Below are 26,729 nucleotides of genomic sequence, written 5' to 3'. Positions count from 1 at the left end.
GGTGTAGAGAAAGATCAGCTTAGTGCGAGGTAGGTCCATTCAAAAGTCTGATGGCAGCAGGGAAGAAGCTGTTCTTGAGTCAGTTGGTACGTGACCTCAGACTTTTGTATCTTTTTCCCGATGGAAGAAGGTGGAAGAGAGAATGTCCGGGGTGTGTGGGGTCCTTGATTATGCTGGCTGCTTTTCCCCGAGGCAGTGGGAAGTGTAGACAGAGTCAATGGATGGGAGGCTGGTTTGTGTGATGGATTGGGCTACATTCACGACCTCTTGTAGTTTCTTGTGGTCTTGGGCAGAGCAGGAGCCCAGACCAAGCTGTGATACAACCCAGAAAGAATGGTGCACCTGTAAAATTTGGTGAGAGCCACAGCTAACGTGCCAAATTTCCTGACTCTTCTGAGAAAGTAGAGGCGTTGGTGAACTTTCTTAACTATGGTGTCGGCATGGGGGGGGACCAGGACAGGTTGGTGATCTGGGCATCAAAAACTTGAAGCTCTCGACCATTGACTCTATTGGTGTAGACAGGGCAAGATTATCTTTAGCTTCCTGAAGTCGATGCCAATTTCCTTCGTTTTGTTGACACTGAGGGAGAGATTATTGTTGCTGTACCAGTTCACCAGACTCTCTATCTCATTTGGATGATAAGCATTCCCTCTCTCTCTCCCTGCCTCTGTTAGGTCCCTTAATGAGCTGCATACGCTAAGGTGCGGAGAATGGCTCAGGAAGACACCCCTGTGTTGAGCTTGGAGCCCACGCCGTCGTTCGATCTGGAAGAGCTCCAGGAGTACGAGGATGAGATAGACCACATTGAGTGGGAGGATCATGAAGGTGAGCTGTGCAAACACCAGTAGGCAGCTGCTGGCAATGTGCACTTAACATCCTGGGGCATGTAACACACCAACAGAATCCATGTGGTACATGGCTGGCACAGTGGTTAGCACTGCTGCCTCACAGCGCCAGGGACCTGGGTTCCATTCCCAGTTTGGGTCATTGTCTGCACAGAGTTTGCACATTCTCCCCATGTCTATGTGGGTTTCCTCCGTACAGTACAGAAGTAGGCCATTCCGCCCATCTGTACCGAGCGCAATCCCACCCAGGCCCTATCCCCTTAACCCGCACTTTTACCTTGCTAATTTCCTGATGCTCGGGTCAATTTAGCATGGCCAATCCACCTAACCCACACATCTTTGGATGCCAAGGGGCAATTTAGCATGGCCAATCCACCTAACCCGCGCCTCTTTGGGGTGTGGGAGGAAACAGGAGCACCTGGAGGAAATCCACGCAGTTATGGGTAAGAACATGCCCACTCTGCACAGACAGTGACCAATGCCAGGAATCGAACCCGAGTCCCTGGTGCCGTGAGGCAGCAGTGCTAGCCACTGTGCCACCATGTCACCTGGGTGCTCCAGTTTCCTCCTACAGTCTGTAAGACGCGCTGTTTAGGTGCATTGACCAGGCTAAATTCTGCCTCAGTTACTGGAACAGGCGCCTGTGTGTGGCAACTAGGGGATTTTCACAGTAACTTCATTGCAGTGTGAATGTAAGCCTCCTAGTGATACTAACAAATAAACTTGAACTTTGCCACAGAGGGGGTGCAACCAAGGGTCACCAAGCTGGTTCCTGAAATGGCAGGATTGTTGTATGGGGAGAGATTGGGTCAACTGGTCCTGTTTAGAGGGGATTTGGTTTATTATTGCCACATTATAACGGGACAATAATAGTCAATGGATGGGAGGCTGGTTTGAGCGATGGACTGGGTTGCGTTCACAGTTCTTTGTAGTTTCCTGCGATGTTGGTCAGAGCAGGAGCCGTCCTAAGCTGTGATACATCCAGGAAGGGGTGACCTCCTGTTGGATACACCCTGACCGCCTCAGCCTTATAAACTGGCCAGCTTTCCCGAACGGAAAATCCTTATGGGTTGGCAAACCCTCTGTTAGCACCTCGAGGCCTAAACTCTAGAATTCTTGCACTTCTGTCGCGCGGCCCTCTGGACATGTGCTCTCTCCCTCGTAAAATTGGAGTTTAGAAGGATGAGGGGGGATCTTATAGAGACGTATAAGATAATGAAGGGGATGGATAGGGTAGAGGTAGAGAGATTCTTCCCGCTTAGAAAGGACAGTAGGACTAGAGGGCACAGCCTCAAGATAAAGGGGGGGCAGTTTAGATCGGAGTTGAGGAGGAACTTCTTCACTCAAAGGGTGGTGAATCTCTGGAATTCTTTGCCCGTTGAAGTGGTGGAGGCTACCTCGCTAAATATATTGAAGTCACGGGTAGATCGGTTTCTGATAGATAAGGGAATTGAGGGTTATGGGGAGAAAATGGAACTGATCCACTTCAGATCAGCCATGATCTTATTGAATGGCGGGGCAGGCTCGAGGGGCTAGATGGCCGACTCCTGCTCCTATTTCTTATGTTCTTAGAGCGCTTTTACCAAGCATTTTTTTTCTCCAAGCTTCTATACCCGATACCACCTCATATGGCCAGCTGTTGTCTGTCCATCAGTGGGTGGGAACTTCTGTTTTGCTGCTAAGCGGCGCTATGTGAATGCGAGATGTTAACTTTTTTTTTGTTTGTTTCTCCCTCCCGTCCTTCCAGAGGAGCTGCTCCCCAGCCCCTATCTCCTGGTCTACCACATTAAACCCTTCAAGGAGCGAAACCGCCAGGTGTTTCAGAGGGGCGTGCCGGTGACTGTCCACATTGAAGGCACAGAACGCCACCTGCGTGGGTTCAAGGTAAGAGCGCCCACCATTCCTCCTCCTCCTCTCACCCACCCTAATCCCTTCCACAACGCCACCGAGAGCAGTGGTAGGGAGAGTTACAGGACAAAGAGATCTCGGGGTACAGATTCATAGCTCTCCTGGAAAGCGGAGTCACAGGTGGACAGAGTGGTGAAGAAAGCATGCTGGGTTTCATTGGTCAGAACATTGAATACAGGAGTTGGGACGTCTTGTTGAAGTTGTACAACATAAGAAATAGGAGCAGGAGTAGGCCATCTAGCCCTTCGAGCCTGCCCCGCCATTCAATAAGATCATGGCTGATCTGTCGTGGCTCAGTTCCACATTCCTGCCCTCTCCCCATAACCCTTAATCCCCTCGCTTATCAAAAACCCATCAACCCACGTCTTAAATATATTTAGCGAGGCAGCCTCCACCACTTCAACGGGCAGAGAATTCCAGAGATTCACCACCCTTTGAGTGAAGAAGTTCCTCCTCAGCTCCAATCTAAACTGCACCCCCTTTATCTTGAGGCTGTGCCCCCTAGTCCTACTGTCCTTTCTGAGCGGGAAGAGTCTCTCCACCTCTATCCTATCCATCCCATTCATCATCTTATACGTCTCAATGAGATCTCCCCTCATTCTTCTAAACTCTAACGAGTACAAGCCTAGTTTAGACATTGGTAAGGCCACACTTGGAATATCCTGTACAGTTCTGCTCACCCTGTTATAGAACATAGAACATTACAGCGCAGTAAAGGCCCTCGATGTTGCGCCGACCAGTGGAACCAATCTAATGACCCTCTAACCTAAACTATTCCAATGTTATCCATATGCCCATCCACTGACCATTTGATCGCCCTTAAAGTTGGCGAGTCCACAACTGCTGCAGGCAGGGGCATTCCATGCCCTGACTACCCTCTGAGTAAAGAAAGAATATTCTTAAACTAGAAAGGGTGCAGAAAAGATTTACTAGGATGCTACCGGGACTTGATGGATTGAGTTATAAGGAGAGGCTGGATAGACTGGGACTTTTTTCTCTGGAGCGTTGGAGGCTGAGGGGTGATCTTATAGAGGTCTATAAAATAATGAGGGGCACAGATCAGCTAGATAGTCAATATCTTTTCCCCAAAGGTAGGGGAGTCTAAAACTAGAGGGCAGAGGTTTAAGGTGAGAGGGGAGAGATACAAAAGGGTCCAAGAGGGGCAATTTTTTTCACACAGAGGGTGGTGAGTGTCTGGAACGAGCTGCTAGAGGTAGTAGTAGAGGCGGGTACAATTTTGTCTTTTGAGAAGCATTTAGATAGTTACGTGGGTAAGATGGGTATAGAGGGATATGGGCCAAATGTGGGCAATTGGAATTAGCTTAGGGGTTTCCAAATAAAAAGGCAGCATGGAGAAGTTGAGCGAAGGGTCTGTTTCCATGCTGTAAACCTCTATGATTTCCTGACCTGGGAACTTAAAAACAAGCCATAGGCCCAGGATGCAAACTGGACGGTTTTGTAAATTTACCACCTCCCCGCCATCTCACTGCATCATTGGGCGACAGAGGAAAGGTGTCCACAGCAGCGCAAAGAGCATCATTGAAGTTTTTTTTTAACCGCAACACTGGGGGGAAAAGTCAGACTAACTTGGATTTTTTTTTGTTATTCATTCGTGGAACAGTGGTAATCACTGCTGCCTCACAGCACCAGGGATCTGGGTTCAATCCCGGCCTCCAGTCACTGTCTGTGTGGAGTTTGCACATTCTCCCCGGTGTCAGCGTGGGTTTCCTCCAGTTTCCTCCCACAGTCCAAAAGATGTGCAGGTTAAGTGGATTGGCCATGCTAAATTGTCCCTTAGTGTCCAAAGATGTGTAGGTTAGGCAGATTGGCTGTGCTAAATTGCCCCTTCATGTCCAAAGATGTGCAGGTTAGGTGGATTGGCCATGCTAAATTGCCCCTTCGTGTCCAAAGATGTGCAGGTTAGGTGGAACGGCCTAGCTAAATTGCCTCTTAGTGTCCAAAGATATATGGAGGTTAGGTGGATTGGCCATGCTAAATTACCTCTGTGTCCAAAGATGGGTTGGTTAGGTGGATTGGCCGTGCTAAATTGTCCCTTCGTGTCCAAAGATGTGCGGGTTAGGTGGATTGGCCATGCTAAATTGTCCCTTCGTGTCCAAAGATGTGCGGGTTAGGTGGATTGGCCATGCTAAATAGCCCCTTAGTGTCCAAAAATGTGAAGGTTAGGCAGATCAGCCATGCATACCTTTTTCCCTAATGGAAGAAAGTGCTTGGGGTTCTTGATTTCCCAGAGGCAGCGGGAAGTGTGGACGGAGTCAATGGATGGGAGGCTGGTTTGTGTGATGGATTGGGCTACATTCACAGCCTATTGTAGTTCCTTGCGGTCTTGGGCAGAGCAGGAGCCCATACCAAGCTGTGATACAACCCAGAAAGAATGCTTTCTACGGGGCACCTGTAAAAGTTGGTGAGAGTCGTAGCGGACATGCCAAATTTCCTCAGTCTCCTGATAAAGTAGAGGCGTTGGTGGGGCTTTCTTAACTATAGTGTTGGCATGGAGGGGGGGGACGAGGACAGGTTGTTGGTGACCTGGACACCTTGGAAATGGTTCTTGGTAGATTTTTTTTTTTCCCCTCTCTGTTTCTCTCTCTCTCGCCACACTCCCCCCTCCTGCTCCCTCCCCCCCACCGCTGTCACACCCAAGGTCCGTCCCAACACCGTGTACATGATAAGGATAACACACGGAGACTTCTCCTGGATGCTGAAGAAGAAATTCAAACACTTCGAGGAGCTCCATCGAGATCTTCTGAAGCACAAGTTCAAAATTCGGGTCATTCGCCCCTTAGCCAGGTGAGACCGCCTCCCTTCCTTTTTATGAAAGCCTAGGCTGCTTTTGTGGGATCTTGCTGTGTCTGGTGGGTGGCACGAATCCAGTTTTCTGAAGGCAGATCACAGCCGGAGTATCGCGTGTGTCCACCTCGGAGTGTGTCAGCCCTGGGGGCGATGTCTAATCCCTTTAAGGTGCATCAGGAACACACGTTGTTTGCTGTGAGCTGGAGGGCACTGCCTGAAAGCGTGGTGGGAGCAGGTTAGGACGGCACAGTGGGTTAGCACTGCTGCCTCACAGCGCCAGGGACCCAGGTTCAATTCCCCACCTCGGGTCAGTGTCCGTGTGGAGCCTGCACGTTCTCCCCATGTCTGCGTGGGTTTCCTCCCGCAGTACGAAAGACTTTTGCTGGTGAAGTGCAAAATTCTCCCTCGGTGTTACCCGAACAGGCGCAGGAGTGTGGCCACTGGGGGATTTTCGCAGTAACTTCATTGTGCTGTTAATGTAAGCCGACTTGTGACACTAATAAATACATTTTTGAAGACACTCCAAAGATGTATAGGATAGCTGGATTGACCAGGCTAAGTTGCCCCTTAGTGTACAAAGATGTGCAGGTTAGGTGTATTGGCCATGCTAAATTGCCCCTTAGTGTCCAAAGATGTGCAGTTTAGGTGGATTGGCCATGCTAAATTGCCCCTTAGTGTCAAAGATGTATAGGTCAGGTGGATTGGCCATGCTAAATTGTCCCTTAGTGTCAAAGATGTATAGGATAGGTGGATTGGTCATGCTAAATTGCCCCTTAGTGTCCAAAGATGTGTAGGTTAGGTGGATTGGCCATGCTAAATTGCCCCTTAGTGTCCAAAGATGTGTAGGTTAGGTGGATTGGCCATGCTAAATTGTCCCTTAGTGTCAAAGATGTGTAGGTTAGGTGGATTGGCCATGCTAAATTGCCCCTTAGTGTCCAAAGATGTGTAGGTTAGGTGGATTGGCCATGCTAAATTGTCCCTTAGTGTCAAAGATGTATAGGATAGGTGGATTGGTCATGCTAAATTGCCCCTTAGTGTCCAAAGATGTGTAGGTTAGGTGGATTGGCCATGCTAAATTGCCCCTTAGTGTCCAAAGATGTGTAGGTCAGGTGGATTGGCCATGCTAAATTGTCCCTTAGTGTCAAAGATGTATAGGATAGGTGGATTGGTCATGCTAAATTGCCCCTTAGTGTCCAAAGATGTGTAGGTTAGGTGGATTGGCCATGCTAAACGTGCGGTGTCACATTGATAGGCCAGCGGGGTGGGTCTGTTTTGGATGCTCTTTCGGAGAGTTGGTACAGGCTCGATGGGCCAAATGGCCTCCTTCTGCACTGGAGGGATTCTGTGGTTCGAAGAGGGGTGGGAGGGGGAGTCGGGCTAATTGGATGAATCTTTCAAAGGATGAGCAGGGGCAAGTTGGGCTGAATAGCTGTGTCCAGCACTGTTAGATTCTGTGCCCCTCTCACTTGTGCTCATTGCGATAGATCCAACCAGGAATTTGGGAGAAATCTCTATTGTCAGAAACAGTGCTTAGAACAGATTTAATCATCAATGGAAGGCTTGAATTGAGTAGAACAGATATGTTTAAGGATACAGACAAAGCATACCATTCATAGAGTACATAGGGGAGAAGGATTTGATTTATTATTGTCGCGTGTATTGGGATACAGTGAAAAGTATTGTTCCTTGCGTGCTATACAGACAAAGCATACCGTTCATAGAGTACGTAGGGGAGAAGGAAAAGAGAGGGTGCAGAATGTAGCGTTGCAATCATAGCTAGGGTGTAGAGAACGATCAGTTTAAGAGAGAATTCGTTTATAAAATCTATAGTGCACAAAGAGGCCATTTGGCCCGTCAAGCCCATACCGACACACCACCTGACACTGAGGGGCAATTTAGCATAGCCAGGAAAGGAAGGGTGGTGGGGGTCTTGACAGCACTGCCAAGTGAGGTGTTTGAGGCAGATACATTAGCGACATTTAAGACTTACTTTGATGGGCAAATGAATAGAGATATAAGCAGTTGGTTTAGATAGGCCAACATGATAGGAGCAGGCTCGGAGGGCCGAAGGGCCTGTTCCTTTGCAGTAATGTTCTCTGTTCTTTAATTCCTGGGATGGCAGGTCTGTCATATGAGGAGAGACTAAGTGGGTTTGGATTACATTCACTGGCGTTTAGAAGAGAGAGGGGATCTCATCGAAACTTATAAAATCCTAATAGGATTACGCAGGGTAGGCTCAGAAAGAATGTTTATTTTATTTATTATTAGTGTCACAATAATGACACAGTGAGTTAGCACTGCTGCTTCACGGCTCCAGGGTCCTGGGTTCGATTCCCGGCTTGGGTCGTTGTCTGTGTGGAGTTTGCACATTCTCCTCGTGTCTGTGTGGGTTTCCTCCGGGTGCTCTGGTTTCTTCCCACAGTCCAAAGATGTGTGGGGTTAGGGTGATTGGCCGTGCTAAGAAATTGCCCCTTAGTGTCCCGGGATGTGTAGGTTAGAGGGATTAGTGGGTATAATATGTAGGGATATGGGGGTAGGGCCTGGGTGGGATTGTGTTCAGTGCAGACTCGATGGGCCAAAGGGCCTCTTTCTGCACTGTAGGGTCTATGATTCTATGACAACTAGGCTTACATTAACACTGCAATGAAGTTACTGTGAAAATCCCCTAGTCGCCACACTCCGGCGCCTGTTCAGGTAACAGGGAGAACTTAGCACGGCCAATGCACCCTAACCAGCACGTCTTTCGGACTGTGGGAGGAAACCAGAGCACCCGGAGGAAACCCATGCAGACACTGGGAGAATGTACAGACTCTGCACAAGCCGGGAATCGAACCTGGGTCCCCGGTGCTGAGAGGCCGCAGTGCTAACCGCTGTGTCACCCCAATAGTCGGGCGGGGGGGGGTCATAGTTTGAGGATAAGGAGTAAACCTTTTAGTTGGGGAGAAATTTCTTCACCCAGAGGGTGGTGAATGTGTGGAGTTCACTCCCACAGAAAGCAGTGGAGGCCAAAACATTGTGTGATTTTCAAGAAGAAATTAGGTGTTGCTCTTGGGGCTAAAGGGATCGAGGGGAAGGGGGGAGGATCAAACTAAATGGCGGAGCAAGCTTGAAGGGCCCAACACCTCCTGCTTCTAGTTTCTACTATCTGGCCAATGGTTCACCCACTGCCTCCTCTCCCACTGTCCTGCAGGCTGGCGGCAACGCAGGGGCTCAGACGGGAGCCTGGCGTTACCATGACGATGCCCGCCCTCCCCCACCAGCCGGAGTGGGCCTCCATGAGACAAGCATCGAGCAAGCAGGTAAGACTAGGCCCCAGGCCTCGCTGCCAGGGGGGGGTCGCCTGGGAACATGTCGGGAGGCAGGATCGGGACGTTGGGTGGGTGAATCGCGCTTGGCACGACTGAGTCAGAAGATTATGGAGGAGGTGGGGGGGAGACGGGGAGGGGGGACTCCATTCCTGAGGCTGCGAGGCCTGAAACCAGGTCAACACTCCCAGCCAGGACCTGGGGTGGGCCAATCCACCTAACCTGCACATCTTTGGACACTAAGGGGCAATTTAGCATGGCCAATCCACCTAACCTACACATCTTTGGATACTAAGGGGCAATTTAGCATGGCCAATCCACCTAACCTACACATCTTTGGATACTAAGGGGCAATTTAGCATGGCCAATCCACCTAACCTACACATCTTTGGATACTAAGGGGCAATTTAGCATGGCCAATCCACCTAACCTACACATCTTTGGACACTAAGGGGCAATTTAGCATGGCCAATCCACCTAACCTGCACATCTTTGGATACTAAGGGGCAATTTAGCATGGCCAATCCACCTAACCTACACATCTTTGGACACTAAGGGGCAATTTAGCATGGCCAATCCACCTAACCTACACATCTTTGGATGCTAAGGGGCAATTTAGCATGGCCAATCCATCTAACCTGCGTATCTCTGGACACTGGAGCTGTCGACCCTTGCTTTGGACGGTAAACGCTTCCGCTATCAGGAGGGGGATGTTCCGGCAAGTGCCCTGGATCCAAAATCTATCCCCATTCGACGGCAGGAGCAGAATTTTCCTCGTCTTCCCACCTCAGACCTTGGGATTCATGTTTCTGCGGGATCCTGCTGTGCACTGACTGGCCACCAATGGCATCAGGCTTGGAAAGACCTGATGGGACGATCTGGGGTTGTAAATAGCGCCAAGGGAGAAGCGTTTTCGTTTAGTCGCTCAGTAATACAGATCTCGAATATTATCGAAAAGGGAGACGTGCTGCTGAAGTTTTTCCTCTGAGACTCATCAGAACAAACGCAAGAGTGTGGAATTTCAAATGCACCTTGCGTCCAAAGTTTGGGGTGTGCGTCATTTTTGGCAGGTATACATCGGCCACGTTACCAACTTGACCGCTTTATCTTCAGTTGGTTGCAGCTATTGGCTGGAAGTGAGATCTTCATACCCAAGGAGACATTGTCCACAAACAAGCAGAATATGCTCAAGACTAGCACATTTCTTTCGAGTTATAGAATCCCTACAGTACAGAATGAGGACATTCGGCCCATCAAGCCTCATTGACTCTCTGAAAGAGATTTTTACCCAGGCCCACAACATATCCCCATAGCCCCATACATTTAGCATGGCCAATCCACCTAATCTGTGCGTATTTGGACGCTAAGGGGAATTTAGCATGGCCAATCCACCTAACCCCATCTTTGGGCACTAAGGGGCAATTTAGCACGGCCAATCCACCTAACCCGCACAGCTTTGGACTGTGGGAGGAAACCCTCACAGACACGAGGTGAAAGTGTAAACTCCAGACAGGAAGTCGCTGAAGCCAGGAATTGAACCCAGGTCCTTGGCGCTGTGAGGCAGCAGTGCCAGCCACTGTGCCACCATGCCCACATCCGTAAGCTTGCAGAGTCTCAATTTCCCCATTTGCTTTCTCCCTGGCAACAGCTCGGCCGGTCTGAGTCAGCCCTGGCGACCAATCGGCACCCTACTTTCTTGCGGTAGAAATTGTTGTGAGAGTGTTTGAAATTTTGAGATTCTTGCGTTTGTCCTGATGAGCGCGAGGTGGGAAAGACTCTGGCGCGTGCGTCTCTCTTCAGCGACTGTCACGTAGGTTCTGTCAGGTAGTGGGGCGGGGGGGGGCGGCATTGATTTGTTTTTCAGAGTTGGGGAAGGGGGAAGATGGCGTGTAAAAATAAAGGAGATGAGAAAGGGAGCACACGTTGTGACAGGAGCCAGTGAGATGCTGAATAACAATCTTCCGCTCTTTCTACCTAAATCTCCAGAAACGCCTTGAGGAATACTTAAACAAGTTGCTCGAGAAATCCGTCTACCGTAACTACCACGGAATGGTAACTACAAACTTCTAAACTTCTCCTCCTGATCTCTGTCCTACAATCCCTTTGTGGGTGACTTTGAACATACTCATTTGATTTATTATTGTCACATGTATTGGGATACAGTGAAAAGTATTGTTTCTTGTGCACTATACAGACAAAGCATACCATTCATAGAGTACACAGGGGAGAAGGATTTGATTTATTATTGTCACATGTATTGGGATACAGTGAAAAGTATTGTTTCTTGCGCGCTATACAGACAAAGCATACCGTTCATAGAGTACATAGGGGAGAAGGATTTGATTTATTATTGTCACATGTATTGGGGTACAGTGAAAAGTCTTGTTTCTTGTGCACTATACAGACAAAGCATACCGTTCATTGAGAAGGAAAGGGGAGAGAGTGCAGAATGTAGTGTTACAGTCATAGCTAGGGTGTAGAGAAAGATGAACTTTATGAATAGTATGTTTTATATATTAAGTTCGTCTTCCTCTACACCCTAGCTATGACTGTAACACTACATTCTGCACTCTCTCCTCTTTCCTTCTCAATGAACAGTATGCTTTGTCTGTATAGCGCACAAGAAAATACTTTTCACTGTATCCCAATAGATGTGACAATAATAAATCAAATCCTTCTCCCCTATGTACTCTATGAATATTATGTTTTATATATTGAGTACATAGGGGAGAAGGATTTGATTTGATTTATTATTGTCACGTGTAATGGGATACAGTGAAAAATATTGTTTCTTGCGCGCTACACAAAGCATACCGTTCATAGAGTACAGGGAGAAGGATTTGATTTGGTTTACTACTATCACATATTGGGATACAGTGAAAAGTATTGCTTCTTGCGCACTATACAGACAAAGCATACCATTCATAGGGTACACGGGAGAAGGATTTGATTTGATTTATTATTGTCACATGTATTGGGACACGGTGAAAAGTATTGTTTCTTACGCGCTATACAGACAAAGCATACCGTTCATAGAGAAGGAAAGGAGAGGGTGCAGAATGTAGTGTTACAGTCATAGCTAGGGTGTAGAGAAAGATCAACTTAATGCGAGGTAGGTCCATTCAAAACTCTGATGGCAGCAGGGAAGAAGCTGTTCTTGAGTTGGTTAGTATGCATCCTCAGACTTTTGTATCCTTTTCCCAGTGGAAGAAGAGAGAATGTCCAGGATGCATGGGGTCCTTAATTATTCTGGCTGCTTTTTCCCGAGGCAGCGGGAAGTGTAGACAGAGTCAATGGATGGGAGGCTGGTTTGTGTGATGGATTGGGGCTACATTCACGACCCTTTGTAGTTCCTTGCGGTCTTGGGCAGAGCAGGAGCCCAGACCGAGCTGTGATACAACCAGAAAGAATGTATAGAATTGTACAGCACAGGAACAGGCTCATCATGTGTGCCGAACATGACTCCAAGTTAAACTAATCCTTTCTGCCTGTCCTTGCTCCCTATCCCTCTATATTTCTTGCATTTTCTTGTGCTTAAAATTGCCCCTTAGTGTCCAGGGATGTGTAGGTTAGAGGGATTAGTGGGTATAATATGTAGGGATATGGGGATAGGGCCTGGGTGGGATTGTGTTCAGTGCAGACTCGATGGGCCAAAGGGCCTCTTTCTGCACTGTAGGGTTTCTATGATACTATGAAGCTTATCTAAAAGCCCTTTAAATGCCCCTATCCTATCTTCTACTTCCACCTGCTCTCTCCCCCCCACTCCCTCTCCCTCAAGTGCATGTCCCCTACTCTGGGATAAAGGTTCTGATGTTAACCCTACCTGTGCCTCTCATCATTTAGAACATAGAACACTACAGCACAAACAGGCCCTTCAGCCCACAAGTTGCGCTGATCATATCCATACCTACCAAGCCATAGAACTATCTGTAACTCCCAATCCCATTAGATCCCATATACTCATCCAGAAGTCCCAGACCCCAGCGAGTTCACCACCAACGGCAGCCGATTCCACTCACTCACCACCCTCTGAGTGAAAAACTTACCCCTGACATCTCCTCTACCTGCTCCCCAGCACCTTAAACCTGTGTCCTCTCGTAGCGACCATTTCAGCCCTGGGAAATAGCCTCTGAGAATCCACCCTATCTATTCCTCTCAACGTCTTATAAACCTCTATCAGGTCGCCTCTCAACCTTCGTCTCTCCAGGGAGAAGAGTCCCAGCTCCCTCAACCTAACTTCATGAGGCATGCCTCCCAATCCAGGCAACATCCTTGTAAATCTCCTCTGCACCCTCTCAATAGCTTCCACATCCTTCCTGTAGTGAGGCGACCAGAACTGCGCACAGTACTCCAAGTGGAGTCTGACAAGGGTCTTATAAAGTTGCAGCATTACCTCCCGACTCCTAAACTCAATCCCTCGATTAATGAAGGCCAGTACACCATACGCCTTCTTGACCACATCCTCCACCTGCGAGGCCCATTTAAGAGTCCTGTGGACCCGGACCCCAAGCTCCTTCTGCTCTTCAACACAGCTAAGACTCCTGCCCTTGAAAGACTTCTACCAGGTCTCCCCTCAGCCTCCAGAGAAAACAAGCGTAGTCTATCCGGCCTCTCCTTTATAGCTCATCCCCTCTAATCCAGGCAGCTTCCGGGTAAAACCCTCCTGCGCCCTCTCCAAAGCCTCCACATCCTTCCCGTAATGTGGCGACTGGAACTGAACGCAATATCCTTTAAGTGTGGCCTAACCAAGACTTCCTCTTACTAAGTTTGCCGCTGCCCCCTCGCTCCTGTCTGTGTGCGAGTCTCTTTAAAAGATGCCGGGGCAAGAGCGAGGCGGGGGGGGGGGGGTCTTTATCCGGGAGGGAGGTCAGACCTGGAGTCTCTGCGGAGTTTGCCTGTTATATTCCAGCCTTTGTGACTCACAGGATTGGCGTCCCGCTCTCTGACTCCCTCCGCGTTATCCCTCAGTTGCGTCTGTTTTATTGACTCTCTCTGCACGATAATTGTCCATTAGACCGGCCGTGGGATCTGTAAATACCTCATTAGAGATGTTTTAACAGGGGTGAAGTGATTCATGTCCTGACCGCAAAGAGAACAGTCTGAACCGTGGGCAGCCACAGAGAGTGAATTCTTCACACAGATTTAAATGGCAGATGGTCAGGCTTTCTGCTCTCACCTTTCTCTAGCTCTTAATTCTCTCGATTTTTCTTTTTCTTTTTATTTCTTCTTTAGGTTTTGACTTTCCCTCAGCTCCTGCTCACTGCTTCTCTCCACTCAGCTTTTCCTCTCCCCTCACTCTTTTTCCCTCTTTTTTTCCCCCCCGTTCTATTTCCCTATTTCCCTCTTCCCCCCCCCCACTCTATTTCCCTTTTTTCCCCCCTCACTCTTTTTCCCTTTTTTCCCCCCTCACTCTATTTCCCTCTTTCCCCCCACTCTTTTTCCCTCTTTTTTCCCCCCTCACTCTATTTCCCTCTTTTCCCCCCTCACTCTATTTCCCTCTTTTCCCCCCTCACTCTATTTCCCTCTTTTCCCCCCTCACTCTATTTCCCTCTTTTCCCCCCTCACTCTATTTCCCTCTTTTTCCCCCCTCACTCTATTTCCCTTTTTCTCCCCCCTCACTCTATTTCCCTCTTTTCTCCCCCCTCACTCTATTTCCCTCTTTTCTCCCCCCTCACTCTATTTCCCTCTTTTCTCCCCCCTCACTCTATTTCCCCCTTTTCTCCCCCCTCACTCTATTTCCCCCTTTTCTCCCCCCTCACTCTATTTCCCTCTTTTCTCCCCCCTCACTCTATTTCCCTCTTTTCTCCCCCCTCACTCTATTTCCCTCTTTTCTCCCCCCTCACTCTATTTCCCTCTTTTCTCCCCCCTCACTCTATTTCCCTCTTTTCTCCCCCCTCACTCTATTTCCCTCTTTTCTCCCCCCTCACTCTATTTCCCTCTTTTCTCCCCCCTCACTCTATTTCCCTCTTTTCTCCCCCCTCACTCTATTTCCCTCTTTTCTCCCCCCTCACTCTATTTCCCTCTTTTCTCCCCCCTCACTCTATTTCCCTCTTTTCTCCCCCCTCACTCTATTTCCCTCTTTTCTCCCCCCTCACTCTATTTCCCTCTTTTCTCCCCCCTCACTCTATTTCCCTCTTTTCTCCCCCCTCACTCTATTTCCCTCTTTTTCTCCCCCCTCACTCTATTTCCCTCTTTTCTCCCCCCTCACTCTATTTCCCTCTTTTTTTCCCCCCTCACTCTATTTCCCTCTTTTTTTCCCCCCCTCACTCTATTTCCCCCTTTTCTCCCCCCTCACTCTATTTCCCCCTTTTCTCCCCCCTCACTCTATTTCCCTCTTTTCTCCCCCCTCACTCTATTTCCCTCTTTTCTCCCCCCTCACTCTATTTCCCTCTTTTCTCCCCCCTCACTCTATTTCCCTCTTTTTTTCCCCCCCTCACTCTATTTCCCTCTTTTTTTTCCCCCCCTCACTCTATTTCCCCCTTTTCTCCCCCCTCACTCTATTTCCCCGTCTAGTGCAATCCTGCCGACCAATGTAGCGACCAGAACTGCACACAATACTCTACTCTGTGGCCTCACCAGTGTTTTGTATAGCTCCATCATCACCTCCCTGATCTTATAGTTTATGTCTCGGCTAACAAAGGCAAGTATCCCGTGTGCCTTCGTAACCACCTTGGGCGGAATTACATGGCCTTGTTTGTCCCTAAGCGGTAATATCCCACCTGAGACCAACAGACCTTTGCATTTTCCATCCCTCGCCCACTCCGAACCCCGTGATGGGCAAGATGGTAAAATTCCAGCCTTGTCTACTGTCCTGCTGCCTTCAGGGATCTTTGGACATGCGCCCCGCTGTCCTGTTCTTCATTATGTATTCCCTTGCCTTGTTAATTCTTTCAAAAATGCAACACATCAGTTTTCAGGGTTAAATTCTATTTGCCACCGCTCTGCCCATCTGTATCATCCTGTAGTCTAAACCTTTGTTCCTCACTATTGACCACACCACCAAGTATTGTATCTCAGTGTCCTCTAACTAGTTGACTATTTGGTCTGTTAAAGATGTTTCATGTTGGTTCCTTTCCTTTGATTTGATTTATTATTGCCACATGTATTGGGATACAGTGAAAAGTATTGTTTCTTGCGCACTATACAGACAAAGCATACTGTTCATAGAGTACATAGGGGAGAAGGATTTGATTTATTATTGTCACATGTATTGGGATACAGTGAAAAGTATTGTTTGCGCACTATACAGACAGAGCATACCGTTCATAGAGTACATAGGGGAGAAGGATTTGATTTATTATTGTCACATGTATTGGGACACAGTGAAAAGTATTGTTTCTTGTGCACTATACAAACAGTATTGTCACAAGTAAGGCTTACATTAACACCGCAATGAAGTTACTGTGAAAATCCCCTACAGCCACAATCCAGTGCCTGTTCTGGAAACGCCGAGGCAGAAATCAGCACGGCCAATGTACCCTAACCAGCACATCTTTCGCACAGTGGGAGGAAACCAGAGCACCTGGAGGAAACCCACGCAGAGACGGGGAGAACATGCAGACTCTGCACAGACAGTGACCTGAGCCAGGAATCGAACCTGGGTCCCTGGCGCTGTGAGGCAGCAATGCTAACCACTGTGTTACCATGCTGCCCACACCATTCATAGAGTACATAGGAGAGAAGGAAAGGAGAGAGTGCAGAATGTAGTGTTACAGTCATAGCTAAGGTGTAGAGAAAGACAAACTTAATGGTGGGTTCATTCAAAAGTCTGACAGCAGCAGGGAAGAAGCTGTTCTTGAGTCGGTCGGTACGGGACCTCAGACTTTTGTATCTTTTTCCCGACGGAAGAAGGTGGAAGAGAGAATGTCCGGGGTGCGTGGGGTCCTTAATGCTGGCTGCTTTTCCCCGAGGCAGTGGGAAGTGTAGACAGAGTCAATGGATGGGAGGCTGGTTTGCGCGATGGATTGGGCTACATTCACAACCTTTGCAGTTTCTTGTGCCCTGGGACAGAGCAAGAGCCCACACCAAGCTGTGATACAACCAGAAAGGATGTTTTCCCTGGTGCATCAGTAAAAATAGGTGAAAATCGTAGCTCACATCCCAAATTTCCTTCACCTCCTGCCAAAGTAAAGGCATTGGAGGGCTTTCTTAACTGTAGTGTTGGCACTGGGGGACCAGAACAGTTTGGTGATCTGGACACGTAAAAACCTGAATCTCTTGACCCTTTCTACTTCATCCCCACTGATGTAGACAGGGGCATGATAAGAACATAAGAAATAGGAGCAGGAGTAGGCCACCTAGCCCTTCGAGCCTGCCCCGCCATTCAATAAGATCATGGCTGATCTGAAGTGGATCAGTTCCACTTTCCCGCCCTCTCCCCATAACCCTTAATTCCCTCGCCTACCAATAACCTATCAACCCGTGTCTTAAATATATTTAGCGAGGTAGCCTCCACCACTTCAACAGGCAGAGAATTCCAGAGATTCACCACCCTTTGAGTGAAGAAGTTCCTCCTCAACTCCGTTCTAAACCCCCCCCCCCCCCCCCCCCCCCCCCTTATTTTGAGGCTGTGCCCCCTAGTTCTGGTTTCCTTTCTAAGCGGGAAGAATCTCTCTACCTCTATCCTATCCATCCCGTTCATTATCTTGTAAGTCTCTATAAGATCCCCCCCTCAGCCTTCTAAACTCCAACGAGTACAGACCCAGTCTATTCAATCTCTCCTCATAGTCCAACCCCCTCATTTCCGGTATCAGCCTGGTGAACCTTCTCTGTACTCCCTCCAAGGCCAATATATCCTTACGCATCCTGATCTCCTTTACGCTTCTGGAAGTCGATGACAATCTCCCTCATTTTGCTGATATTAAGGGAGAGATTATTGGTGCTACTTGAGTGGAAATGCATTTTCCCAGTGATTTGTGTGATATAATTTAGAAGTGTACTGGTTACAAATTCTGAGCAATTGACCAGGAGCAAGATGGACAGTAACAACTCCCACCTGCTCTGCAAATATAATCTCGATGTTCGGAATTTGAGCTTTGATTTTAATCTCTCTCGAGGTTAATGAAGTTGTGTTTTATTTCAGATGGCCTTCCTGGATGTGAGTGAACTGTCCTTCATCCAAGACTTGGGTCCGAAAGGCTTGTAAGTGACTTGAATTCTTTGCTCATGATAATTAAAAAGCTGATTTAACAACTGGCCGGTGCAGTAAGTCAGTGCAGCAACATAGTGTCACGATGCGGAGATTGTTCCCCTTTAAAACATGACGCTGAATCGCCCAAAGAGGAATCCCTCGCCCCATAATCTGTTCAAAGTGAGCGGGAAGGTGTGATCTGCCCTTCAGTAATGTTCAATGGGTTACTAACACTCACTTGAAAAATAACTCTTAATTTAGTTATTTAACTAACCGGGAGCTTTAACCAAACAAGTAATATGTTGAATAAAATAAGATTCCTCTGGAATGCTGTTCAAATATTCATTCATTAATCAAAAAATATAACAACTGAATTCCATCATTCTGGGGGAAAAGAAAACACAACCAGGTTTTGTGACTTTCTGAAACGTTTGGAGTCCTTCTGTGGATTCCCTCTGAGTTCTTTCTGATTTGGTACCTTTCGCTAGTGAGATGGTGCGTTCTCTTAAGAGATACGTACGGCTGGCAGGGTGGAGACTTGCTCGCTCCCCCTCGACTTGAGAAGCAGCAGTTGCTAACTAGCTGTTTTTTTTCCCTCTTTGCACTGTTTTATACCTGCGATGGCCTATCAATTTTCCCACAATTGGATTGGGTCTGCTGTATTCAACAACATCGGATTCAAATCTTATAGGTTCTTGGTCGCTGAGTGCTTGCTTTCAATTGATTGGGCAAAATTCAAAAACATTCAAAAGCCTCAAGACTGTTACCTAGGCAACCCTGCTGCCTTGCTTTGGGTGCAAATGTTTCAGTTTGGGACTCTGTGTGTACTTTAAACCCCCAAAGCATTGAAACCAAACCAGCTTTTAAAGGGACCACACAATGTTTTGTCCCTCTGGAATTTTCTTTACATTCTTCACATCTTTATAAACTCAACTTTGCAACAATAGGCATATAGGAATTAGGAGCAGAAGGAGGCCATTTAGCCCTTTGAGCCTGCTCTGCCACTCAATCAGATCCCTGGTCTCAAATCCACCCCTCCACCTGTTCCCCATATCCCTTTAAGCCATTTATCATCAAAAATATATCTGTTTCCTCCTTGAACCCATTTAATGATTCAGACTCTACCGCTCCACGGGACAGAGAGTTCCACAAATACACCACCCTCAGCGAGAAGTAGTTCCTCCTCATCGCAGTTTTAAATCTACCGCCTCTCAACCTATACCTGTGTCCTCTTGTTCGAGATTACCCCACAAGAGGTAACATTTGGTCTGTATTTATCTATTCTTTTTAGTATTTTACTAAAATTAGATCCCCTTTCGTCCTTCTAAACTCCAGCGGTGTGCTGGTTAGGTGGATTGGCCGTGCTAAATTGCCCCTTAGTGTCCAAAGATGTGCAGGTTAGGTGGATTGGCCATGCTAAATTGCCCCTTAGTGTCCAAAGATGTGCAGGTTAGGTGGATTGGCCATGCTAAATTGCCCCTTAGTGTCTAAAGATGTGCAGGTTAGGTGGATTGGCTGTGCTAAATTGCCCCTTAGTGTCCAAAGATGTGCAGGTTAGGTGGATTGGCCATGCTAAATTGCCCCTTAGTGTCTAAAGATGTGTAGGTTAGGGGGATTGGCCATGCTAAATTGCCCCTTAGTGACCAAAGATGTGTAGGTTAGGTGGATTGGCCATGCTAAATTGCCCCTTAGTGTCTAAAGATGTGTAGGTTAGGTGGATTGGCCATGCTAAATTGCCCCTTAGTGTCTAAAGATGTGTAGGTTAGGTGGATTGGCCATGCTAAATTGCCCCTTAGTGTCCAAAGATGTGCAGGTTAGATGGATTGGCCAAGTTAAATTGCCCCTTGGTGTCAGGGGGATTAGCAGGGTTTTGGGGATAGAGCCTGGGTGGGATTGTTGTCGGTGCAGATTGGTGCGCTGTCGGGATTCTGTAAACGTAATGCGTCATCCATTTCCTTCAAACTCATGAGTTCAGAAGGATGAGAGGGGATCATATCGAGGTATATAAAATACTAAAAGGGATTGATAGAGTAAATGTAAACCAAATGTTTCCTCTTATGGGGCAATCTCGAACAAGTGGTTACAGGTATGGGTCAGAGGTGGTGGATTTTAACTGAGGTGAGAGGGAACTGCTTCTCACCATCATCAGGTTTGATATTAAGCACTAAAATTCCAACAGAGAGTGGTGAATTTGTGGAACCTGTTGTCCAGTAGCACAGTGGAGTCTGAATCCTTTATATGGGTTGAAGAAGGAGATAGATATATTCCTGGTTTTAAAAACGGGTTAAAGGGACATGGGGAGCAGCTGGGGAGATGGATTCGAGACCAGGGAGAGATCAGCCATGATCTGATTGAATGGCCACCTTCTGCTCCTCATTCCCACGATCCTGAGGAATGTCTCGAGGTTGCCAGGTAACTTGGGAGTTGGTAGCTGTTACCACCAAAGGAGCAAGTCCTGCCACGGGTTCTATTCATTCGGCATGGTGGTACAGTGGTTAGCACTGCTGCCTCACAGCGCCAGGGACCCGGGTTCGATTCCCAGCCTTGTGTCATTGTCTCTATGTTCTGCCCCCCATGTCTGTGTGGGTTACCTCTGGGTGCTCCGGTTTCCTCCCACAGTCTGAAAGATGTGCAGGTTAGGTGGATTGGCCATGCTAAATTGTCCCTTAGGTTAGGTGGATTGGCCATGCTAAATTGCCCCTTAGGTTAGGTGGATTGGCCATGCTAAATTGCCCCTTAGGTTAGGTGGATTGGCCATGCTAAATTGTCCCTTAGTGTCCAAAGATGTGTAGGTTAGGGTGGATTGACCGTGCTAAATTGTCCCTTAGTGTCCAAAGATGTGTAGGTTAGGTGGATTGACCATGCTAAATTGCCCCTTAGTGTCCAAAGATGTGCAGGTTAGGTGGATTGGCCATGCTAAATTGCCCCTTAGTGTCCAAAGATGTGCAGGTTAGGTGGATTGACCATGCTAAATTGCCCCTTAGTGTCCAAAGATGTGCAGGTTAGGTGGATTGGCCATGTTAAATTGTCCCTTAGTGTCCAAAGATGTGCAGGTTAGGTGGATTGGCCATGCTAAATTGTCCCTTAGTGTCCAAAGATGTGCGGGTTAGGTGGATTGGTCATGTTAAATTGCTTTTTAGTGTCAGGGGGACTAGCTAGGGTAAATGGGGATAGGGCCTGGGTGGGATTGTGGTTGGTGCAGACTCGATGGGCTGAATGACCTCACTCTGCATCATGGGGAATCTGTCATCCTATGGTAGCGATACCTGGGTGGTGGAGCTACATTGTGAGCCGGTGAGGGTGAAGGAACCTGTTTTCTTTTCCCCTGGAAGTGAGTTTCAATTGCATCGCTCTGTCTCCGCAGGGAGGGGATGATTGTGAAGAGATCGGGAGGGCATCGCATTCCGGGCTTGAACTGCTGTGGGCGAGACAACATCTGCTATCGCTGGTCCAAGAGGTCAGTGGGTGCCAGGGGACACGGTTTCCCACGCCGCGACTCGCTCCTGCTCTGTACGGGAGAATCGGCCCCCACCTGATGGACGTAACCCTGAGATTTCCACCTTTCCAGCCCTTCCAAATATCTCTGCACCCTCCCCACCCCAGCGCCACACCTACCCGCTCTCACATGGCGCTATCTCAGGCAGCCCTTTAGACAGTTTACACCCTGTGCCCGTTACCAAATTGGATTATTCTTCACCACTAATCTACCCACAATTCCCGGCTCGGGTCACTGTCTGTGTGGCGCCTGCGCATTCTCCTCGTGTCTGCGTGGGTTTCCTCAGAGTGCTCCGATTCCCTCCCACAGTCCAGAGGTGTACTGGTTAGGTGGATTGGCCGTGCTAAATTACCCCTTAGTGTCCAAAGATGTGTGGGTTAGGTGGATTGGCCATGCTAAATTGCTCCTTAGTATCCAAAGACGTGTACATTAGGTGGATTGGCCATGCTAAATTGCCCCTTAGTGTCCAAAGATGTGTAGGTTAGGTGGATTGGCCATGCTAAATTGCCCCTTAGCGTCCAAAGATGTGCAGGTTAGGTGGATTGGCCATGCTAAATTGCCCCTTAGTATCCAAAGATGTGCAGGTTAGGTGGATTGGCCATGCTAAATTGCCCCTTAGTATCCAAAGATGTGTAGGTTAGGTGGATTGGCCATGCTAAATTGCCCCTTAGTATCCAAAGATGTGTAGGTTAGGTGGATTGGCCATGCTAAATTGCCCCTTAGTATCCAAAGATGTGTAGGTTAGGTGGATTGGCCATGCTAAATTGCCCCTTAGTATCCAAAGATGTGTAGGTTAGGTGGATTGGCCATGCTAAATTGCCCCTTAGTATCCAAAGATGTGTAGGTTAGGTGGATTGGCCATGCTAAATTGCCCCTTAGTATCCAAAGATGTGCAGGTTAGGTGGATTGGCCATGCTAAATTGCCCCTTAGTATCCAAAGATGTGCAGGTTAGGTGGATTGGCCATGCTAAATTAACTTAGTGTTCGGGGGATTTGCAGGTTAAACCGCAGGGTTATGGGGATAGGATGGGATTGTGGTTGGTGCAGACTTGATGGGCCAAATGGCCGCCTCCTGCACTGTAGGGATTATATTCTACTCTCTTAGCCCTCAACATTTAAATTGATGGCCTAGTGGTATTAACCCTTGACAATTAATCCCGAAACACAGCCAATGTTCTGGAGGATCCGGGCTCGGATCCCGCCACAGCAGATGGTGGAATTTGAATAAAATAAAAAAAAATCTGGAGTTCAGAATCTGCTGTTGACCCATGAAACTATTGTCGGAAAAACCCCCTGGTTCACTGCTGCCCTTCAGGGATGGAAATCTGCTGTCCTTACCCAGTCTGGCCTACATGTGAGTCCAGAGCCATGGCAATGTAGCTCTCCTTGGGCACCTAGGGATGGGCAATAAACACAGGCCAGCAAGTGACATGCCAAGTGCTCATCCAGGTACTTCTTAAAGGATGTGAGGCAACCCGCCTCTCCCACCCTCCCAGACAGCGCATTCCAGACCGTCACCACCCTCTGGGTAAAAAGGTTTTTCTCCTCATGTTTTCCCCCACTAAACCTCCTGTCCCTCTCCTTGGTCTTACGTCCCCTCGTGACGGACCTTTCGAATAGAGAGAACAGCTGCTCCTTGTTCACTCCATCCTTTATGCCCCTCATAATCTTGTACATCTTAATCAGCTCACCCCTCGGTCTTCAACCCAAGCCTATCCAGCCTTTCCTTATAGCTTTGGTGCTCCATAAGAACATAAGAAATAGGAGCAGGAGTAGGCCATCCAGCCCTTCGAGCCTGCCCCGCCATTCAATAAGATCATGGCTGATCTGTCGTGGCTCAGTTCCACATTCCCGCCCTCTCCCCATAACCCTTAATCCCCTCGCTTATCAAGAACCCATCAACCCGCTTCTTAAATATATTTAGTGAGGCAGCCTCCACCACTTCAACGGGCAGAGAATTCCAGAGATTCACCACCCTTTGAGTGAAGAAGTTCCTCCTCAACTCCGTTCTAAACTGCCCCCGCTTTATCTTGAGGCTGTGCCCCCTAGTCCTACTGTCCTTTCTGAGCGGGAAGAGCCTCTCCACCTCTATCCTATCCATCCCATTCATCATCATATACGTCTCAATGAGATCTCCCCTCATTCTTCTAAACTCTAACGAGTACAAGCCTAGTTTATTCAGCCTCTCCTCATAGCTCAACCCCCTCAACTCTGGCATCAGCCTAGTAAACCTCCTCTGCACTCCCTCCAAGGCCAAAATATCCCTGCGTAAGTACGGCGCCCAAAACTGCACACAGTACTCCAGCTGCGGCCTCACCAATGCCCTATACAGCCGCAGCAAGACCTCCCTACTTTTCCCAGCCAGCATCCTGGTGGATCTCCCCTGCACCCCCTCCAGCGCCATCACACCCTTCCTATAATGTGGTGACCAGAACTGCGCACAGTACCCCAGCTGTGGCCTCACCCAAGTTCTACACAACTCCAACATGACCTCCCTGGCTTTGTAATCTAAGCCTTGACTGATAACAACAGCAAGCGTCCCTTTCTCGGCCAAAAACGGCCTTTTCCACCAACCGACTAACATAGCTTTCCGCCTTCAGAGATCTGTGGACAACCACGGCAAGGTCCCTTTGTTCCACAGAACTTGCTAGTGTCCTATCGTTCATAGATTACTTTCTTGTCAAATTACTCCTTCCATAGTGTATCACCTCACACTTTTTCAGGGTTAAATTCCACCTGCCACTTATCTGCCCATTTGATCGTTGTGTCCATATCTTCCTGTAACTCAAGACATTCCACCTCACTGTTAGGCACCCAGCTCATCTTTGTGCCATCCGCAAACTTACTGATTCTACCCACTCCCACCCCACGTGGTCATCTTTTGATTTGATTTATTATTGTCACGTTTTGGGATACAGTGAAAAGCATTGTTTCTTGCGCACCATACAAAGCATACTGTTCGTAGAGTACTTAAGGGAGAAGGATTTGATTTGATTTATTATTGCCATGTTTTGGGATACAGTGAAAAGTATTGTTTCTTGCGTGCCATACAAAGCATACTGTTCGTAGAGTACTTAGGGGAGAAGGATTTGATTTGATTTATTGTTGTCACATAGTGAAAAATATTGATTCTTGCACTATACAGACAAAGCATACCCTTCATAGAGAAGGAAAGGAGAGAGTGCAGAATGTAGTGTTACAGTCATAGCTAGGGTGTAGAGAAAGATCAACTTAATGCGAGGTAGGTCCATTCAAAAGTCTGACAGCAGCAGGGAAGAAGCTGTTCTTGAGTCGGTCGGTACGGGACCTCAGACTTTTGTATCTTTTTCCCGATGGAAGAAGGTGGAAGAGAGAATGTCCGGGGTGTGGGGGGGTCCTTGATTATGCCGGCTGCTTTTCCCCGAGGCAGCGGGAAGTGTAGACAGAGTCAATGGATGGGAGGCTGGTTTGTGTGATGGATTGGGCTACATTCACCACCCTTTTGTAGTTCCTTGCGGTCTTGGGCAGAGCAGGAGCCAAGACCGAGCTGTGATACAACCAGAAAGAATGCTTTCTATGGGGCATCTGTAAAAGTTGGTGAGAGTCGTAGCGGACATGCCCAAATTTCCTTAGTCTTCTGAGAAAGTAGAGGCGTGACTGGCCTTCTTAAATAGCGGAATCACATTAGCTTTCTCCAGTCTGGCATCTTATCCATGATGTGGCGATGCCGGCGCTGGACTGGGGTAAGCTCGGTAAGAAGTCTCGCAATACCAGGTTGAAGTCCAACAGGTTTATGTGGTAGCATAAGCTTGTTGGACTTTAACCGGGTGTTGTGGGACTTCTTCCTGACCTCGCTGTGGCCAGGGAGGAATTGAAAATTTGTGTCAGAGACTTATGTACCATTAAATTAAATACTATTAAATTGTACCATGTTGTGATCGCTATCACCAAAATGCTCCTCCGTCACCTCAAACTGGCTTCAATCCCCAGAATCAGGTCCAGCATCACTCCTCCTCTTGTTGAACCCTCCACGTGTTGAATTTAAAACGTTCTCCTGTACATAAATTCTCCTCCCTTGCTTCCCATAGCAAGCCTAGGGCACAATTCATCTGGACCTGGAGTTTTAGCCACTTCTAAGGCTGCCAATACCTTGTCCTTCCCTCTGTCAATTTGCTTAAGAGCCTCGCAGTTTCTCTCCCCGAATTCCATACCATTGCCCTCGTTCTCTTGGGTAAAGTCAGATATGAAACTCTCGTTCAACCAATGTCATCCGATTCCACCCACAGATTTCCCCCTTCGCCCCTAATAGGCCTGGTTATCCTCTTCCCATTGATATACTTAGAGAATATCTGAGGATTTTCCCTACTTTTACCAGCCAGAGCTGTCTCATATCCCCTCTTTTGCATCCCTAATTGCTTTCTTCAGCACCACCCTGCACTTTCTATACCTCACTGACGCCTCCACTGATTTACTCCCCTTTATACTTTTTTTTCCAAGGCCGTTCCTTTCCTTCTCATTGTATCCTCAACACCTCTGCTCGTCCGTGTCTTGTTATTCCTACCTCTCACCCGGGAATATGCTGGGCTTGCACCCTCCCCATTTCCTTTCCCCCCACTGCTCTGCCATAGCCATTCCCAGTCCATGTTGACCAGATCCTGTCTTATTTTACTGAAATCCGCCCTCCCCCAATCCAAAATTTTTTTTTTTTTACAGCTTGTCTATTTCCTTGTCCATGACGAGCTTAAATTGTACCATGTTGTGATCGCTATCACCAAAATGCTCCTCCATCACCTCAAACTGGCTTCATTCCCCAGAATCAGGTCCAGCATCACTCCTCCTCTTGTTGAACCCTCCACATGTTGAATTTAAAATGTTCTCCTGTACATATTTCAAGAAATCTACTCCATCCAAGTCCTTAACACTATGTACATTCCAATTAATGTTGGAAAAGTTGAAAGAACCTAATATAATAACCCTTCTCTTGTTGTATTTACACAGCTCCACAAACTGAGCACATCTTTGCTCCCCAATATTTGGAGGTCTATAACAAACACCTAGCAATGTAGCTGCCCCTTATTGCTAAGCCCTACACACACAGTTTCATTTGATGTCCCCTCCAAGGTATCATCTTTCCTTTACAGTAACTAACTCTTGAACTAATAATGCAATGCCTTCTCCTCTTTTACCTCCTTCCCAACTTCGAGTGAAGATTCTATATCCCAGAGTGTTGAGTTGTCAACCATGTCTCTGTGATGACT

General features: G+C 47.8%; 1 protein-coding gene across 1 annotated transcript in view; it reads left to right on the top strand.

The window, feature by feature from the left end:
* The first annotated feature begins 679 nt into the window (after positions 1 to 679).
* LOC145338648 (phospholipase D2-like) overlaps positions 680 to 26,729 on the top strand; it is a 60,874-nt gene continuing 34,824 nt past the window's right edge. Inside the window, exons 1-7 of the mRNA XM_080183035.1 lie at positions 680 to 825; positions 2,593 to 2,729; positions 5,413 to 5,558; positions 8,752 to 8,860; positions 10,853 to 10,918; positions 17,949 to 18,007; positions 21,361 to 21,453. Of these exons, the coding sequence (XP_080039161.1) occupies positions 711 to 825; positions 2,593 to 2,729; positions 5,413 to 5,558; positions 8,752 to 8,860; positions 10,853 to 10,918; positions 17,949 to 18,007; positions 21,361 to 21,453 (725 nt within the window). The 5' untranslated portion in view covers positions 680 to 710. The remainder of the gene's footprint in view (positions 826 to 2,592; positions 2,730 to 5,412; positions 5,559 to 8,751; positions 8,861 to 10,852; positions 10,919 to 17,948; positions 18,008 to 21,360; positions 21,454 to 26,729) is intronic.

This window comes from Carcharhinus amblyrhynchos, unplaced genomic scaffold, assembly GCF_965287045.1.
Source record: "Carcharhinus amblyrhynchos unplaced genomic scaffold, sCarAmb.v2.hapA chromosome_128, whole genome shotgun sequence".
Classification (NCBI taxonomy): domain Eukaryota; kingdom Metazoa; phylum Chordata; class Chondrichthyes; order Carcharhiniformes; family Carcharhinidae; genus Carcharhinus; species Carcharhinus amblyrhynchos.
The sequence above is the reverse complement of the archived record's forward strand: the minus strand, read 5'-3'. Positions and strand labels throughout refer to the sequence as shown.